The sequence below is a fragment of the Primulina eburnea genome, chromosome 17, assembly GCF_022965805.1.
Source record: "Primulina eburnea isolate SZY01 chromosome 17, ASM2296580v1, whole genome shotgun sequence".
In the NCBI taxonomy this organism is placed as follows: Eukaryota; Viridiplantae; Streptophyta; class Magnoliopsida; order Lamiales; family Gesneriaceae; genus Primulina; species Primulina eburnea.
Genome location: NC_133117.1, coordinates 11845227 through 11864974, shown reverse-complemented (window position 1 = coordinate 11864974; position 19748 = coordinate 11845227). Strand labels below are relative to the sequence as shown.

The following is a 19748-nucleotide window of genomic DNA, read 5'->3' as shown; positions in this document are numbered from 1 at the left end:
TGTCATAATATGTTTTGCGATGTTTTTTTATGTGTGAAAATACATGTGTGATGTATAGAAGTTTGAGCAATTATGTTTGGATAACTTTTGAAACCATTTTTGAGATCTCAAATCACGTTTTTGCTGTTCTTTTAAATATTGCGATTTTTCGGTCTATTTTCTGGAAAAACTTTCAACATATGAAACATATAACGGGTTGATACCTTTGATTTGATATAAAATTCGAAATATTTTGATAAAAATTGATTGAGTTATGGTGTTTTTCGCGGGACTGCTCAAACTGCGATTTCTGAAAATTATGTTATTGATGCATTCTTGAAGTTTTTGAGTTGCAGGATTAGTTGGGGATCGACGGGTGATCGCTGCTACATTTAGACAGGTTGAGGATGATGTGGGAATTATTTTTGGTGTGTCGGTTAGTGTCGAGGGGCACTTGAATTCATTTAGAGTCATAGGAATTGATTTGGTGTCAAAGTCCGTGTTCAGGAGTTGTAATGTGTCGTAGGGTGGACTTCGTTGCTTTGGGATGTTTGTACCAGTTTGGTTAAATGTCATAGCATCCTAGGATGGGTCTCGAGGTGTCGGTTCATAGTCCGTACAATCGAGTTAAGGAGATTAAGCATAATGTGTATTGAATTTCGTTGGTTTGCACTCACAACATGTACACAAAACCCTTCCCGGACCCTGACACGAGGTCCGTGCTAGTGTTTAACTCGAGGTCTAGATTTCCAGTAGGTACACGGACCTTTACCCGGACCTCTACACGATGTCCGTGCTCTTGTTTCTTCCAAAGTGTCAAAAATCAGTGTCTACACGGACCCATACACGGACTTAGGCACGGCGTCCGTGCATTCCCTTTCCTTCACACGCATTTTACAGTACCTACACGGATCCGGAACCGGACCTGGGCACGGGGTCCATGTACTCCAGTTTTGGGTAAAATTTTTAATGATTGCTTTGGGGGTTTTATGTCATGGTTTAGTACGATGATTAAACGAAGTCAAGTCCCGAGCGAAATAGAATGTCATAAGCTATTTATTCACTTCGGTGGTGAGCTCGAATGCCTACGTCTAAGTTATGTGTTTGAGTTCATGCTAGTATGTGCAGCAGTGGCCTCAGGCGAGATCCAACGAATCTCTCAACTCCAAGTAAGTATATTCGACGTGCAAAGAAAATATTTTTAAGTTTTTGAGGTATGCTAAATGTCTAGTGACCCAATTATTATGGGATTGGAAAGCGGTAAAGTATGACCAGGGATCAATCCACCCCGTTAAATTATGAACGGGTTTAGATCAGGATTGGAAAGCGGTAAAGCATGACCAGGAACCAATCCACCCGTTAAAGTGTGAACGTGGATCTCATGTATGTGGCAGTGGATTTTCCCTGTCAGCCAAGTACTGTGGTTTAGCACTACAAGAAAAATACAAATCAACAACACCCATACGACAACGGTTTTTATTAAAACCATTCTTTTTTTTTAAAAAAACGATTTTAACAAAAACCGTTGTCGTAGCCTAAAAAACCCGCTTATAGACAACGGTTTTTAAAAAACCGTTGTATTTTATGTGTCTACGACAACGGTTTTTAAAAAACGTTGTCTATGAGCGTTTTTTTTTCGGGATACAACAACGGTTTTTAAAAACTGTTGTCTAAGGTTTTTTTTTTTTGCTACAACAACGGTTTTAACAACCGTTGTCTATGAGAGGTTTTTTTTTAGGCTATAACAACGGTTTTTAAAAACCGTTGTCTTTCGGATGGTTTTTTGGGCTACAACAACGTTTTTTCAAAAACCGTTGTCTATATAAGATTCTGTCAAGGGTCAAAGACAACGATTTACACAAACCGTGGTCTTTTGGATGGTTTTTTAACTACGACAACAGTTTTAGAAAAACGTTGTCGTTTCTTAGTGTTTTATTTGGTTAAAGACAACGGTTTTTTGGAAAAACGTTGTCGTAGTTTCTAATTTTTTTAAAAAATCGTTTAATAATTAGCGACGGTTTGACAAATAACCGTCGCTAATTTAAATTTAGCGACATTTTAAAAAAACTGTCGCTCAATTTAGCGACGGTTTAAAAACTACCGTCGCAAAATTAGCGACGGTTTTTGGCAAACTGTCGCCGATTTACTTTAGCGACGGTGCCTAAACCGTCGCATCTTTAAATTCATGACGTTTTAAATTAGCGACAAAAAAATCGTCGCTGCATTAATGTATGCGACGGTTATTTAAAATACCGTCGCTGATAGCAACGGTCTAAATAACCGACGCAAAGAGCGACGGTGTTATTTTAGTAGTCGCTACTAGCGACGGGTTTAACAAAAACTGTCGCGACTAGCGATAGTTTACACAAAAATCGTCGCACATGTGCTATAAATATCCGCGTCCTTAGTCATTTTCTTCCCAAACCGAAGTTTCTCAATTCCACAATTTTCATTTAAATTTCACTTTTCAATTTATTTTTTCTTCAATGATTTGTCCACGATTTACATTAAACTTAAATTTTAAGTGTTAAAGATAAAGATTATAAATATATTAATTTAGTAAGATTGTTAGGTCTAATAAATTATAATCGCAATTTTTTTTTATTTTACGAAAAACAATAGCGACGGAAACCATGAGACAAACCGTCGCTAATTAGCAACGGACTGCTTAATAAAGACCGTCGCTAAATTGCGACAGAAACAATAAAAACCGTCGCTGTGGTTTAGAAGAACCGTCGCAAAGTTTTTTTATACAACGGTTTTTCAATGCTACGACAACGGTTTTTCACCGTCGTCTTTAGACGTCTACGACAACGGTTTTTCACCGTTGTCTTTGAGCGCACCTTTTAACCAAAGGGCTTTTAACAACGGTTTTATAAGACCTACGACAACGGTTTTTTCACCGTCGTCTTTGATGTCTACGACAACGATTTTTCACCGTTTTCTTTGAGCCCACCATTTAATCACAGGGGCTTTAACAACAGTTTTTTTTACCTACACAACGGTTTTTAACCGTTGTCTTTCGTCTTTTTTCTTGTAGTGTAGTCTGATCAGGCGAATTATGTATGGGTCACTTGCTTTGAAACATGCCTCTATGTAAAATTTTGTTATGTATGTCCATGTATGTACGATGCAAGTATGTTTACGAAAGTTTTATGACAATGGCACGTCTATGTTACGCTATTATGTTCATGTTCCAAGTATGTTCAAGTTCATGTTCCCATTATGTATACTTTACTTTGAAGTTGCATGTGGTTTTGTTACGTATTACTTGTTATTTTCAGTTATACGTGTTGGGTCTTTAGGCTCACTAGACTTGATCAATGTAGATGAGGAGGATGTCGATGAGACTAGGGGTGGGGACCAAGGAGCTGTCTTGGACTGATCAGGAGTCTAGACCCGAGGATCGCCCATGTCATTTTAAGAATTTATGAAAGTTTCAAATAATCTGATTTCGTGTTTGATTACGATGTTTGAAACAAGTATTTTCGTTAGAAAAATTTCTATGGTAACCTTTTATTGAAAATAATTTTTAGATGGTTGGCAAACTTGAGTGTGGTCCTTTTATGGCAAATAATTTTAGACGAACAAGACATCTTAATGCAAATTAAAAGCTTATATTATATTTAAGAAATTTTTTTATTTTTTCTACAAATTTCGAAGTAGTTTAAAAGTACGGTTCTTTTCAATTTATATGCTTAAACTTTTTTATACGTGATACGATATGAAATAAGAAAGTATATGATTTCCATGATTGTTGGATTTATGGTGGAATTGGACATGTTTAAGAATTTGGTTAATGGACCTTGGGAAAGGGTGAAAATAATTGGACTATATTGATTTTTGTGCTTTAGTACTGTTATTCTACTTTTTGGGCCATAAGTTAATTGTGAAGAGTTTGAATACCTTTGAGACATGTAGATTTTCTAAGAAAATACTGATGAATCATGGTTACTAGTTGAGTTAATGTTTGGGAATTGTAAATTATAAGTAATAATGATACCAAGACTGTGATGATCATTAAAAGTAAGAAAATGAATAATAATATGGGATGATAGGTTTCGATGGAAAGGTAATATCGGTTATGAGAATTGATTTTTGGGTTAATACGCTTAGAATTATTGAAAATTATGTCATGAGAAACCTATAGAAGAGAAATAGAAATGTCAAGAACTTATGGATTAATGGTAGGATTTTCGAAACTAAGGATCAATTGGAAAATTTTTGAGGAAGTAAGAAATTTATTTTGCAATTGTTAAGGATTTTGGGGACTAGTTTAGCAATTAGCGAGAATTGAATGGTTTAAATGATAAGAATTTTCGATGATTTAGAATTGAAGGAATATTTAGAACCTTGGAATATCGTGGATATAATGTTATAAAGAATGTTAATAAAGGGTATTGTAGGATGAATCAATATTAGGCTTGAAAATCTAAGCGTTAGTGGGTGTGTTTGAGATTTTAATGTTGAAATATGATAGGTTGATGAGCACATTGGGTATAATATAGGGAAAGTAAGATACATCAAGTTTGGACCACCATTTATAATACTGGGAATTCTAAGAAAATGTTGAAATTCGAGGTTATAATAACATAGCACTAAGTCATCATGGGTCGTTTTAAGTTGCGATTCGCTAATGAGGCTGTAGAATGTAAATTTAATTGGGACTGAGGAGACATAAGGACATCCTAAAACTTATTGTTATAGAGTAGCGCAGCGGAAGCGTGAATTATTGGGATACTAGAATTAAGAGTCTAAACTTTTGATTATCAAGGATAAGTGAATTTCGAGGACAAAATTCAAGTTAAGGGGAGAAGATTGTAACGCCCCGAATATTTGAAGGTCCGCGCAAAAGTTATTAAATTTCTTGTGTATTTAAATTAATTGCATAAATTAATTATGTTGCATATGTTGACATGTTTAAAATATAATTTTCTGCCAGGTTGCATTAAAATGTATTTTTAAGGATTATTCGAGTTGCGATTGAGGAACGGAGATCGAGGGCTGAAAAATGGATTTTTTTAATTAAATAGTTGTTTTTAATTATTTAAAATAAGGGTGATGTTTTTTATTATTTTTGAAAATAAGGAGTTTTGAGATGATTTTATACGTCGAGACATAAATTTTATCGGTGTTGGATTTTGAACAAAAATACGAACGTTTCGACAACTCGGCTAATAATTTCACAAACTTTATTAAGCAAAATAATTTTATTAAACACTAATGGGCTTATTGGGCCTAATTAACCTTGTTAATGGGCCTAAGCTATGAATTAGTGTTTTAATCAATTTTTTAAGCCTAAACACTACACCATAACAAAACATTCCCACGCCCCTTTCCCTCAACAAATTAACAAGACTCCTTGTCTCTCTAAAACACACGGCACACACCATAGCAACAAGGAGAAAGTTTCGAAATTGAAAGGAAAAATCAAGCCATCGTCTTCGTGTCATCGTTCTTCAATTCGTCAACGTAATTTCGTACGTAAATCACGCAAATGCACGCGACAATCTTTCCTTTACTCATCATCAGACCACATTATGTATTTGTTTATGAAATTTAATGAAAACAAATTTCATCTTTGGATATTTTTGGTTATGCATCATATGTGAATTTTAATGCATGTGTTTTCATTCCAAAACATGATATAAGTGTGCTTGAAGGGGATGCCATGTATTAGGATGATAAGAGGCATGTTTTACACGAGTTTAAGGAGTCCTAGAACAACACAACACGCTGAACACGATAATAGAAACAAGCTGAAACCACTTATCACGGTTTGGGGTGTAAAGGCTCGATTTAAGGGTTAGGCGTTGCATGGCTTAGCTTGGGTCACGGCTGGGTGTCGGTTTGGGTGAGGGAAGGAGTCCTAGCTATAACGTACCGTACTTTTATACTATTTAAAATTTACGGAAAAATAATTTTTTTAAATAAATAATAATATTTCAATTTGCGATAAATATAAACCGCTCGTCTAAAAATATTTGAAGTAAAATAATTACGAACAAAGTTTGCAAAAAGGTAAACGTTTAAACAACATAAACAATCTCGTAAATATCAGAGTATTTGAATCAACATGCAGAAATTCTTAAACATGGGCGGTCCTTGAGTTTAGCCTCCTGCGCATTCCAAGCCGGCTCATTGGTCCCCATACTCGTCTCCTCATACTCTTCCTCACCTGCATCGATCAAGTCTAGTGAGTTTAAAGACTCAACACGTATAAACTAGAAATAAAAGTAATACATAATAAAACCACAATAGTAAAGCGTACATACTGAAACTTGAACGTATTAACGTAAACATAGACATGCCAATATAACGTAAAAATTTCCATAAACATGCTTGCATCATACATATTTGAACATGTATAAACTGCATCATTTTGCGTAGACATATGTTTCAACGGAAGTGACCCATACATAAATGTGCCTGATCAGAACAAACCACAGTACTGGGCTGGCAGGGAAAGTCCACTACCACATACATGACATCCCTGGTCATGCTTTACTGGGTGGATTGGTCCTTGATCATGCTTTACTACTTTCCAATCATGATCTAAACCTGATCATGCTTTACAAGGGTGGAGAGGTCCTCGGCCACGTTCACTGACTTCCAAACTCGTTCATAATCGGTCACAAGACATTTAGCATACTTTAAAAATATAAAATATTTTCTTCGCATGTCGAACATACTAATACATTATGCATACATGCCCAAGAAAAAAATTTAAAAATAAAAAATATATTTTTTTTCCCAGAATGTTTGGTACTCGTGCGGCAATTTCTCACCGCCCGAGCGTGCCCTGTCTGCGTGAAAATTTTTGAAAACCAACACAGTTGAACAGTCACACGAGAATAATCATAACTCACTCATCTCTTGTCCAAAAATTACGAATTTACTGTCAAATCTAAGATATCAAAAGGTACTACGTTTTAGATGTTGAAAGTTTTCCCAGAAAACTGACAAAAAAAAATTCACAGAATTTGAAATGACAGTGTATTCGATATTTGAGATCTAAAATAAAATCGTTTAAACATCAAAGTTTGAGCACGAACATAATCATAACTCACTCGTTTTTTGTCCAAAAATTACGAATTTATTGTCAAATAAAAGGTATCGAAAAGTACTATGTTTTATATGTTGAAAGATTTTCCAGAAAATCAACTTAAATTCACAGAAATCGAAATGACAGCAGACACACGTTTAGATCTAAAAATTTTGATCCAAAAATCATTTCAAATGTTTTTGCTCAAACTTTTTCACAACATACATGGATTTTCACGCATAATAAAAAATACAACACATAATATAACGAGATCGATGCAGAAAAAAAAGAATATACATAGGGTTGATAAGAGGGTTGATCCGAGATAAACGTGGCACGATTTTCTCGAAGAAAAGGGACGAGAATTGCTGAAATCTTTGAAGGGAGGGGGTGGCTGCTGAAGGTTCTTAGAACCCTAGGTTTTGCTCTCAAAAAATTTAAAACAAATAAAATGAAATATGTGTGTGTGTAAATGTTTGTGCGTGCGTGAGTTTTAAGTTAACTAAGGGTTTAAACTTGCTTAATTAATAATTAACATTTAAATAAAATACTAACCTTCCTCTAACTATAATAAAGCCTATTAATTTAAAATAAAATGTACAAGTGACCAGTCTTTAAAACTTTAAAATCATAAAATCACCTAATAATTAAATTAAGCTTTTAAAATACTAAAAACTCAACAAATATTTTAAAATGCCCCAATCCTAACTTAAAATAAAATACCACATTTTAAAATTTCCAAAATCTTCTCCGGTCTCTTTTATTCGATCCCGCATCGGATAATCGCCTGAAACATGGAACTCGAGAAAACATTTGAACGTGCAGCACATAAACATAAATAATTTAAAATAATGCAAATTCAAAAATCATGTACCGCTAAAAATAATTTTAAATTTAAAATAAATAATTTAGCAAATAAATAATTACATGGGTTTCATGTGTACTGGTTTTGGACTCTACACTAGCCATGCTAGGAATCGAGACAAGGGGATGGGGAGGAGTCAATTTAGGACTCCACCCGAGATCCATCAAGGGGATCACACAGGTGTGCAGCTTGCGCAGGGAAGAAAGGGCTCGGCCAGGGGGTTTTGGGCTGGGCTAGGTCAAGTCCTTAGGGTCCTAAGATGGTGCAAAAGGGTCTGGTTCAGGGGCTGGTCCAGTGGTTAGGGTCCTAGCAATAGAAACGTAGAGTCCAATGTCAAAAGGGTTCTCAGCATGGCATGTTCTGATGGATGGCTTCGGTTTTGAGCTTGGGTTCAAGTTCTAAGGGTTCTAAGGGTACATAGAGGGGCTGGTTCGAAGTTGGCTCAGGGTGGTTCTGTAATATCCCAACCTTTTATCCTTCTAATGTCAACACTGTTATTCTATGGTTTGGTATTATGGATATATGGTTAAGTTATTATTGATCATGGTTATTGTTATGGTTTATGAATATAGTTGATGGAAAGGTTGATATTTCATGTTATTGCATCAATATGGTTATTGTATTGTATTCATGGTTATTGATTGTATGGTTTTGGTATGGTTAAGTTGATGGTTGTGTATATGAGGAGTTGTTATTGTTGTGAAGGTATAATTTTAGGAGTTGGATTGATGGTTTGGATGGTTTGAGCCAAATAGGTAATTGGGGTGCAGAAACGGTATGAGAATTTTGGTATTTGTTACGGTTTTTAGCATAATGAATGTGATATTGATCCAAATGGCATGAGGCCAATTGCATAAGAAAGATAAGATATAAGGCTATAACTTTCTTATTTTGAGTTTTGTTTAAATCATTATGGAAGACGAGCCAAAAGTGGCCCGAAATGTGTCGTGTGTTTCGTTGTTCCTGCACTGACACATGTTGGGAGAATGGGCATAACTTTTTACTCAGACCTCCAACTGACCTGAAATTTGGAGAGGTGCAAGAAAACACATAGGGCTACAACTTTCATGTTTACCACTTTTGCTAATTCAGAATAAAACATGCGGTTTTGGCCCTTGGCAGAGGGTACACGGACCCATACACGGACCCACAAACGGGGTCCGGGTTCGGCCATGCAAAATGAGTGATTTCCTGAGTGTACATGGACCTATACACGGAGGGGGACACGGGGTCCGTGTATATGGCATAGAAAACACGTTTTTAAAGGAATTGGAGGCTTATAAACGTTACTTTATACTATTCTACACATTTCCTACCATCCTCCTTTCTCTTCCATCGATTCAAACTCTTTTCTCTCATGGTTTTCTTCTCTCCAATTCTCTACTCCAAGTGCAAGGATTATAGTGATTTCTTAGTTGCTCCTTCCTAAGATTTCAAGCTACAAGGTAATTATTCTATGTTTTTGGAGTATAGAAGGGTTTGAAGTATTGAGGGTTAAATTGGGTTCATGATTCATTGGATTATTGGAGACGATTTATGATTATGATTGTGATTATTGTTGTAGGATTTCCTTCAAGAACATCTAAGCATTCATTTGGTTTGTTGTAAGTGAAAGATTTTCCTTGTGCTCACATGATTTATATATGTATCAAGCCATTTTATTGCTAACTAGCTCCTCCCATTGACATATAATCAATATGTATATTGTTATATATATTCATTGTTCAAAGATTACTATGGAATTCATTGACAAAGGAGCTAGTAACTCATTGTTCCTACCAAGTGTTTGATGTAAGGCCTCAATGAGATTTCCTATGATTAAAGCCAAGGAATGATAGTAATTCATGCATGTCATTGGCCAATCACATGATTATGAGTATCTCTCATAGTTTTGATATTTATATCAAAGAGATACTTACCACAGGTCACAGGTCACAGAACTGTCATTTCCTTCCTTTAATTCATGATATGATACCCTTTATATTGATTTGAGATTTATGATTCATTCTTTATCGCCATTGCCATAGCCACGTTCTAAGCCAAAGCTATGTATATGTAATTGCTATGTACAGCTTCTTACTTACTGAGTTTTATTCTCATTCCAGTTATGTCATGTGATGCAGGTGATAAAAAGGATTGAAGCGGATTGTCCGAGACGGGAGAAGTCATATATATAAGGCAATGGGAAAGATTTTGTTTGGTGGTGTCACTTTTGTTTTGAGTTTAGTAAACATGTGAAGTTTTAAAATGTCATGTATTTGGCTAAATGAATGATGAGGAAAACTTTATGTTGGCTTTTGGTTATGTGTTGAAGGATATGATGGTGAATGGTTATGTATATTAGTGCGTAAAATAGTTATGATGTAAATGGTATATTGTTCTTTCCCTTTTAAATTCAAATGCTTCCGCGTATGTCATTTAATTTCAATGTTATTGTCATGGGAGTGGGGTTGTTTCAATTGGTATCAGAGCGAAAGTTCTTGGACCGTATATGACTTCTTCTGCCTAGGACAATCCGGTATGTTTTCGATCCTGCATCTATTGATTTTAACTTTGAGAATTGATTCTTTTTTTTATTGTTATTGATGTATTCTTTCTTCCTATCCATTGTTAAAGTGAGCATATGTGTAGGATATGCTTCCCAAGAGAAAGAATATAGAAGGGGATGATAGGACCTCTTCTACTGATAAGACAGTGAAGGTTGTTGATGAGTTTAGTAAGCTATTGAAAGAGCAAGCAAAGGTTCACGGTGAGCAAATCCAACAGTTATTGAGCATGCACACCTCGACTCAGGGTCATGGTCGTGGTAGAGTTCTAGGCACAACAGAAAGTTCTGAAGATGGTGCCTATGATCGTTTTAGAAGAATGAACCCTCCTGATTTTGTGGGTGATTTTGATCCATTGGTGGCTCTAGAATGGATCAAGTCTTTAGAAGCCATTTTCGACTATTTGAAGTTCAATGATCAAGACAAGGTTAGTTGTGCAGTTTTTATGTTGGTCAAAGCAGCACGTATTTGGTGGAAAGCCACCAAAGTTACAGTGAATGTTCGTGAATTGAAGTGGGATGCATTCAAAGAGCTTTTCTACACCAAATATTTTTCTCGAGAGGTTAAAGCAAAGAAGATGAAAGAATTTCTCGAGTTGCGACAAGCTGCCATGACTGTCAATGAGTATACTCTCAAATTTGAAGAAGGTTGTGTCTTTGTGCCTTTCATCGCCGAGAATGATAAAGATAAAGGAGAGCACTTTATTCGCGGCTTGAGACCCGAGATTCGACGAGATGTTCACATGGCTAAAGTGGTTTCTTATCAAGTTATTGTTGAAAGGGCACTGCTAGCTGAACTTGATGAGCAAGAGATTGAAAAGGAAAGGCAGTTGAGAAGACAAACCTTTCAAGCCAGGAGTCAAGGTGCAAGTCCTTCTAGTCGAGGCGGCTTCAAAGGGAAAGGCAAGTTGGAGCAACGCAATAAGCCTTCTTTGCCTTCATTAGATATGGAGCGACCCTTATGTCCCAAGTGTGGAAAGCCACACAAGGGGGAATGTTTGATTGGAAGTGGCCGGTGTTATAGATGTAAAGAAAAGGGACACACAGCACAAAAATGTCCTTTTTCGGCAGATAAAGGAAAGGTTCAGGGCAGAATATTTTCAATGACAAAAGAAGGTGTCAATCCTGATTCTTCAGTAATATCAGGTAATATTTTAATATTCGGTAAGGACGCACTTACCTTGATTGACACTGGAGCAACTCATTCTTTTATGTCTGAAGTGTTTATGCATTATATATCTGTTGAACCTACTGTTATGCCATTACACTTCAATATTGTGTTGCCCTCTGGGGATGAAATTTGTCCCAGTAATATTATCAAGGCATGTCCTGTACAAGTGGGTAATAGATTATTGTTTGCTGATCTTATTGTTATTCCGATGGTTGCATTTGATGTTATTTTGGGAATGGATTGGTTATCTGATTATTGTGCGGTAATTGATTGTGTGGGCAAGACAGTGAAATTTTTAGCCGATGACCATGATAGTGATGTGTTTGTTGGTCTAGGCTCTTCCATGAGTATTCCCATTATCTCTTGTCTGCAAGCCAATAAATTGTTGCAAAAAGGTTCTATGGGTTTTCTGGCTTCCGTGGTTGATGTGCAAAAGGAAAGTAATATACAATTACAGGATATTGATGTGGTTCAGGATTATCCTGACGTATTTGCTGATGATGTGCCTAGATTACCACCTGATCGAGAGGTGGAGTTTGTTATTGATTTAATTCCAGGTACAGCTCCAATTTCCAAGGCTCCATACAGAATGGCTCCTACTGAAATGAAAGAATTGAAGACTCAATTGCAGGAGCTACTAGATAAAGGTTTTATCCGACCTAGTTCCTCACCGTGGGGGGCTCCAGTTTTGTTCGTAAAGAAGAAGGATGGATCATTGCGATTATGTATTGACTATCGAGAACTCAACAAGGTCACAGTGAAGAACAAATATCCTTTGCCACGTATTGATGATCTTTTTGATCAATTGCAAGGAGCAGCAATATTTTCGAAGATCGACCTTCGGTCAGGTTACCATCAACTGAAGGTGAAAAAGGAGGACATACCAAAGACTGCATTTAGAACGAGGTATGGCCATTATGAATTTTTGGTGATGTCGTTTGGATTAACTAATGCTCCTTCAGTGTTTATGGATTTGATGAATCGTGTCTTTAAGCCGTATTTGGATACTTTTGTCATTGTTTTTATTGATGACATCTTGATCTACTCAAAGACACGAGAACTTCATCGTGAGCATTTGAGGATTGTGTTGCAGCTGTTGAGGGATACACAATTGTATGCCAAGTTAAAGAAATGTGAGTTCTGGTTAGAACAGGTGGCATTTTTGGGCCATATTGTTTTAAAAGAAGGAATATCTGTTGATCCATCCAAGATTGAGTCCATTAAGCAATGGTCTATTCCCAAGACAGTCTCAGAAGTAAGAAGTTTTCTTGGGTTGGCAGGGTATTACCGTAGGTTCATAGCAGACTTTTCAAAGATAGCTTTGCCATTGACGAGTTTGACAAGGAAGGCTATCAAGTTCGAATGGACCATTGAGTGCCAACAAGCCTTCCAAACATTGAAAGATAAGTTGACTTCTGCCCCTGTTTTAGTACTTCCTTGTGGTACTGAAAATTTTGTTGTATATACAGATGCTTCTAAGCAGGGGTTAGGTGCCGTATTGATGCAGCGCGGGAAAGTGATAGCTTATGCTTCTCGTCAGTTGAAGGACTACGAGAAGAATTATCCCACTCATGATTTGGAGTTGGCGGCTGTGATTTTTGCTTTAAAAATTTGGCGGCACTATTTTTATGGTGAGAAATGTGAAATATTTACAGATCACAAAAGTTTGAGTTATTTGTTTTCGCAGAAAGAATTGAATATGCGGCAGCGGAGATGGTTGGAACTGGTAAAAGATTACGATTGCACCATTAGCTATCAACCTGGAAAAGCTAATGTTGTTGCGGATGCTTTGAGTCGTAAATCAAGTTCATTATTGGGTTCCATGATTTCTAAACCCTTGTTGCTTGATTTACAAAGAAATGAGATTAATTTGGTATCTTCAGGTACAGTTGCTCGATTGTCTTCTCTAGTTCTTCACTCAACTTTATTTGATCGAAGTTTGAAGGAACAACAACTAGATGCTCAGTTATTAGAGTTGAAGAGGAAAAGTGATCTGTCAGGTGTTTCTGAGTTTGGGTTTAATCGTGATGGTTTGTTGACCTTTAGAAGCAGGATATGTGTTCCTATGGGTGATGACATTCGAAAAGAGGTACTTCTTGAAGTTCATACTGCACCATATTCTGTACATCCCGGTAGTACCAAGATGTACCAAGATCTTCGACGTCTTTACTGGTGGCCCGGTATGAAGAAAGATATAATGTTATTTGTTTCTGAATGTCTAACCTGTCAGCAGGTTAAGATTGAGCACCAAAGACCGGCGGGGTTATTGCAATCCTTGCCTATACCGCAATGGAAGTGGGAACACATAACCATGGATTTCGTTGTTGGATTGCCAAGGACTCAGAAAGGCTTCAATTCGATTTGGGTGATTGTGGATTGATAAGTGCAAGATTTGCACTTAATTTATATTAGAATCCATTTTGAATTAGGCTGGTTTCGAACATAATTACGCGTTTTTGGGTTGTTTCTGTTGTCATTTCAGGAATGGAGAAAATAGCGAACACGAAGCCAAGTGGACCAAGAAGCGCACAACCATGAGCATGCTACCGGACAGATGTGCGTGCGTAGCCGCGCGACTTCACGCACATGCGCGCGCAAAGACAAGTCACCCGAGCAGAACATCGCGCGCCCCCGCGCGACATCTCGCGCACCAGCGCGCGACATCTCGCGCACCAGCGCGCGCAAGGATGAATCACACACGCAGAAGATCGCGCGCCACCGCGCCACATCATGCGCAGGCGCGCGCGCAGACATGCACGACCAGACACAGCAGCTCGCGCGCGATCGCGCCATTTCACGCGCTACCGCGCGCACACACCCGAGAAGAGCGCGCAACCGCGCGACATCACGCGCACCCGCGCGAGCCAACACACGGCAGACGAGCAGCAACATACGCGCAACAGCGCCAGAACTCACGCCATCGCGCACACACCGCGTCCAGATTGAGTATAAATGCGCGATTCTTAGGTCAGAATTAGAGGGAGCCGCCGTGAGGAGAAAACACACGAAAATACACCATCTTGGGAAGAAAAAGAAGGCGAGAGGAAAGTACTGAGAGGCGAAGATCGATTACAACTACGAAGAACGACGGATCTGGGGACAAAGAAGACGCTTTGGATTTGTTATCTTTTCTTTTGTCTCTTTATTTTATTGCGTGTCGAAGCCTAGAACTACAAATATGTATTGGTCTCTCTTGGATTTCGTGATGAACTAAACTTCCATTCTAGAGAATGACGTAACTCTGTGGATACGATGATTTGACATCGTTGTTTATTTGATTGAATTCCGCTTTCGTTTAATTGTGTTCTCTGTGTTTATTGCACTGCAATTTATTGGCCATAAATTGTTTGTTGTTTGATTAATCTTATAACTCGGGAGAGGGACTAGGATTATAGATCATTAGAGACAGATCGTTAAATGTTTATAGCGTTCGGAATGCGTATAACTTTAGCGAGGCTTAGTAAGAACATTGTTAGCATTTATCTATGAAACGTAGATTCTAATTAGGAATAATTGAATCAAAGTTGATAGATACACTTTATTCGTCACTTGGGAAAGGGTGAATAAAACAATCTAAGTGTTCTTGGCCATTAATTTATTGGAATTCAGGAATATAAATTAAACTGTGAATAGTTATCGTGGAAACTTTGTGAAATAATTCTTCTAGATACTTTCTCTCATTATTATCTCTCGATTCGGTGACTTAATTACTTCATTGTTTTCGGTTAATTCATTCAACCAAACCAACCGTTTATTCAATTTCTCTACATATAGTTGAGACTATTTTAATTACAAGAATTGATATACAATTTTACACACACTCCTCGTGGGATCGATATCTGCACTCTAACCAGTACTAAAACTTGACACCGTACACTTGCGGTAGTGAAAACGCGCAACATGGATCGATTGACCAAATCATCGCATTTTCTTACTGTCAAGACGACGTATTCTATGAATCAATATGCTGAGTCGTATATTCAGGAGATTGTGAGACTTCATGGAATACCGGTGTCGATAGTTTCTGATCGTGATCCAAGGTTTACATCAGAGTTTTGGAAGAGTTTGCATCGAGCCTTGGGAACGAAATTGGCTTTCAGTACCGCATACCATCCTCAAAGCAACGGTCAATCAGAAAGGGTAATCCAAATTTTGGAGGATATGCTAAGGGCTTGTATGATTGATTTCCCGGGAAGTTGGGATTCTAAGTTGCCTTTGGTAGAGTTCACGTATAATAACAGTTTCCAGTCTTCTATTGGCATGGCACCTTATGAAGCTTTATATGGAAGGAAGTGCCGATCTCCTCTTTATTGGGAAGAGGTAGGTGAAAGGAAGATGTTGGGCCCGGAGTTGGTTCAACAAACAGCAGATATTGTAGCATTGATCCAAGAGCGAATGAAGACCGCTCAGTCTAAACAGAAGAGTTATACCGATGTTCGACGACGGCCTTTGATTTTCGAGGTTGGCGATCATGTTTTTATTAAAATAGCTCCTCTCAAGGGAGTTATGCGATTTGGTAAGAAAGGTAAGTTAAGTCCTCGATACATTGGACCTTCTGAAATTCTTGATAAGATTGGAGATCGAGCCTATCGTCTTGCATTACCACCGGACTTGGATAGAGTTCACAACGTATTTCACGTTTCTATGCTCCGTAAGTATCTTTCTAATCCATCTCATGTTCTTCGGTACGAATCATTGGATCTTTTACCTAACTTGAGTTACGAGGAAGTGCCGGTTCAAATTCTTGATTGCAAAGTGAAAGTGCTAAGGACTACAGAAATTGGCCTTGTCAAAGTTCTTTTGAGAAATCATGTTATTGAAGAGGCCACATGGGAACCGGAAGAGGAGATGAAACATCGTTATCCGAATTTATTTGGCGGTAAGCAAATTTCGGGGACGAAATTTTTATAAGGGGGGGGGGGGGATTGTAATATCCCAACCTTTTATCCTTCTAATGTCAAAACTGTTATTCTATGGTTTGGTATTATGGATATATGGTTAAGTTATTATTGATCATGGTTATTGTTATGGTGTATGAGTATAGTTGATGGAAAGGTTGATATTTCATGTTATAGCATCAATATGGTTATTGTATTGTATTCATGGTTATTGATTGTATGGTTTTGGTATGGTTAAGTTGATGGTTGTGTATATGAGGAGTTGTTATTGTTGTGAAGGTATAATTTTAGGAGTTGGATTGATGGTTTGGATGGTTTGAGCCAAATAGGTAATTGGGGTGCAGAAACGGTATTAGAATTTTGGTATTTGTTACGGTTTTTAGCATAATGAATGGGATATTGATTCAAATGGAATGAGGCCAATTGCATTAGAAAGATAAGATATAAGGCTATAACTTTCTTATTTTGAGTTTTGTTTAAATCATTAGGGAAGACGAGCCAAAAGTGGCCCGAAGCGTGTCGTGTGTTTCGTTGTTCCTGCATTGACACGTGTTGTGAGAATGGGCATAACATTTGACTCCGACCTCCAAATGACCTGAAATTTGGAGAGGTGCAAGAAAACACATAGGGCTACAACTTTCATGTTTACCACTTTTGCTAATTCGGAAGAAAAAATGCAGTTTTGGCCCTTGGCAGAGGGTACACGGACCCTGACACGGACCCCCACACGGGGTCCGGGTCCGGCCATGCAAAATGAGTGATTTCCCGAGTGTACACGGACCTATACACGGAGGGGGGCACGGGGTCCGTGTATATGGCATAGAAAACACGTTTTTAAAGGAATTGGAGGCTTATAAACGTTACTTTATACTATTCTACACATTTCCTACCATCCTCCTTTCTCTTCCATCGATTCAAACCCTTTTCTCTCAAGGTTTTCTTCTCTCCAATTCTCTACTCCAAGTGCAAGGATTATAGTGATTTCTTAGTTGCTCCTTCCTAAGATTTCAAGCTACAAGGTAATTATTCTATGTTTTTGGAGTATAGAAGGGTTTGAAGTATTGAGGGTTAAATTGGGTTCATGATTCATTGGATTATTGGAGACGATTTATGATTATGATTGTGATTATTGTTGTAGGATTTCCTTCAAGAACATCTAAGCATTCATTTGGTTTGTTGTAAGTGAAAGCTTTTCCTTGTGCTCACATGATTTATATATGTATCAAGCCATTTTATTGCTAACTAGCTCCTCCCATTGACATATAATCAATATGTATATTGTTATATATATTCATTGTTCAAAGATTACTATGGAATTCATTGACAAAGGAGCTAGTAACTCATTGTTCCTACCAAGTGTTTGATGTAAGGCCTCAATGAGATTTCCTATGATTAAAGCCAAGGAATGATAGTAATTCATGCATGTCATTGGCCAATCACATGATTATGAGTATCTCTCATAGTTTTGATATTTATATCAAAGAGATACTTACCACAGGTCACAGGTCACAGAACTGTCATTTCCTTCCTTTAATTCATGATATGATACCCTTTATATTGATTTGAGATTTATGATTCATTCTTTATCGCCATTGCCATAGCCACGTTCTAAGCCAAAGCTATGTATATGTAATTGCTATGTACAGCTTCTTACTTACTGAGTTTTATTCTCATTCCAGTTATGTCATGTGATGCAGGTGATAAAAAAGATTGAAGCGGATTGTCCGAGACGGGAGAAGTCATATATATAAGGCAATGGGAAAGATTTTGTTTGGTGGTGTCACTTTTGTTTTGAGTTTAGTAAACATGTGAAGTTTTAACATGTCATGTATTTGGCTAAATGAATGATGAGGAAAACTTTATGTTGGCTTTTGGTTATGTGTTGAAGGATATGATGGTGAATGGTTATGTATATTAGTGTGTAAAATAGTTATGATGTAAATGGTATATTGTTCTTTCCCTTTTAAATTCAAATGCTTCCGCGTATGTCATTTAATTTCAATGTTATTGTCATGGGAGTGGGGTTGTTTCAGGTTCGGGTGTGGCTCGGTGAAAAAACGAATATGGCTCGAGGTGTAGTCTAGGTGGTTCGAACTAGTGCCTCTATGAACAAAAAAAAATTGAAACATGGCTCGCGGGGGTCGATTCATGGTTCACGAGGGCAAATTAAATATAAACAGTCTAAGTTTTAATTTGGCAATTGTATATTAAAGTTTGGTTTAATTCGGGATTAAAACACATTAATATATATAATTAAAGATTAAATTAAAAGCCATCGATTTAAGCTAAATAAAAATATAGAAACATTAATGTAAGCTTAAATAATTATTTGGGATGGTCTAGAATCAACGGAATTAAAAAAATATCAAAAACGTGAAATTTTACGTTAGGGTAAAACGAGAAATTTACGCCCAAAAATTAGTAAACGTCATGGCAATGTCCTGATGCTGTTTTATATGCTAATATGATTATTTCAAATGTTTATGAATTTTTATGATTTAATATGTAAAAATGTTTATTTTAAATGTTTATGTATTTTTATGATTTAAATGTTAACATGTTTATTTTAAATGCTTATGGATTTTTATGATGAAGCGATAAGTTAAAAGATATGTTGCATGCTTGGTTTAAAAGAAAAACGTTATATGCATGTTTAATTTTTATAAAGTGATGAAAATACGAAACGTTGAAGGAAGTGGAGTAATTGTGACTAATACAATAATATGTTTGGAGATATCATGAGGGAGAAGGCCCCAGAGGGAGCGCGTTTACGGGAGATGACCCAAGAGAGAGTACGACGATTGTATTTCCATTGACACAATATGATATGTTAATACGTAGGCCAAAGCTCAGTTGACAGGTGAGAGTGTCGCTGATGTCCCCGCCGCCCAGTACTGTGGTTACATATAGATGGATCCATTATGTATCATTATGAAAATGTTATTTTACGTACAAGTATTTTCACTGTTTCATGTGAACTGTATATGTAGTACTTGTTATCAAGATTATGTTGTGTTGGGTCTTTAGACTCACTAGGTGTAATTGATCCAGGTGATTATGATAATAATGATAATGGAGGTGTTGATGGTTAACTTTTCTGGACTGAAGGTGCATATAACCCGAAAAACGACGTTAGTTTTCCGAACTAGTTTATAATTTATGATTTTTAGGATAATGCTAAAGATATTTTTACGACATTTACTTATGCTTTTGAGAGGGTTTTGAGAGGTTGAATTTTAGGCTGT

At 37.0% G+C, this 19748-nt stretch overlaps 1 protein-coding gene across 1 annotated transcript in view; it reads left to right on the top strand.

Annotated features, from left to right (window-relative positions):
* The window catches only part of LOC140817873 (uncharacterized), a 46481-nt gene that overhangs the window by 20265 nt on the left and 6468 nt on the right, over nucleotides 1-19748 (top strand). Inside the window, exons 2-8 of the mRNA XM_073177666.1 lie at nucleotides 10521-11771; nucleotides 11889-12356; nucleotides 12657-13100; nucleotides 13293-13727; nucleotides 13839-13970; nucleotides 14035-14161; nucleotides 15882-16484. Coding sequence (XP_073033767.1) covers nucleotides 10521-11771; nucleotides 11889-12356; nucleotides 12657-13100; nucleotides 13293-13727; nucleotides 13839-13970; nucleotides 14035-14161; nucleotides 15882-16484 — 3460 coding nt within the window. The remainder of the gene's footprint in view (nucleotides 1-10520; nucleotides 11772-11888; nucleotides 12357-12656; nucleotides 13101-13292; nucleotides 13728-13838; nucleotides 13971-14034; nucleotides 14162-15881; nucleotides 16485-19748) is intronic.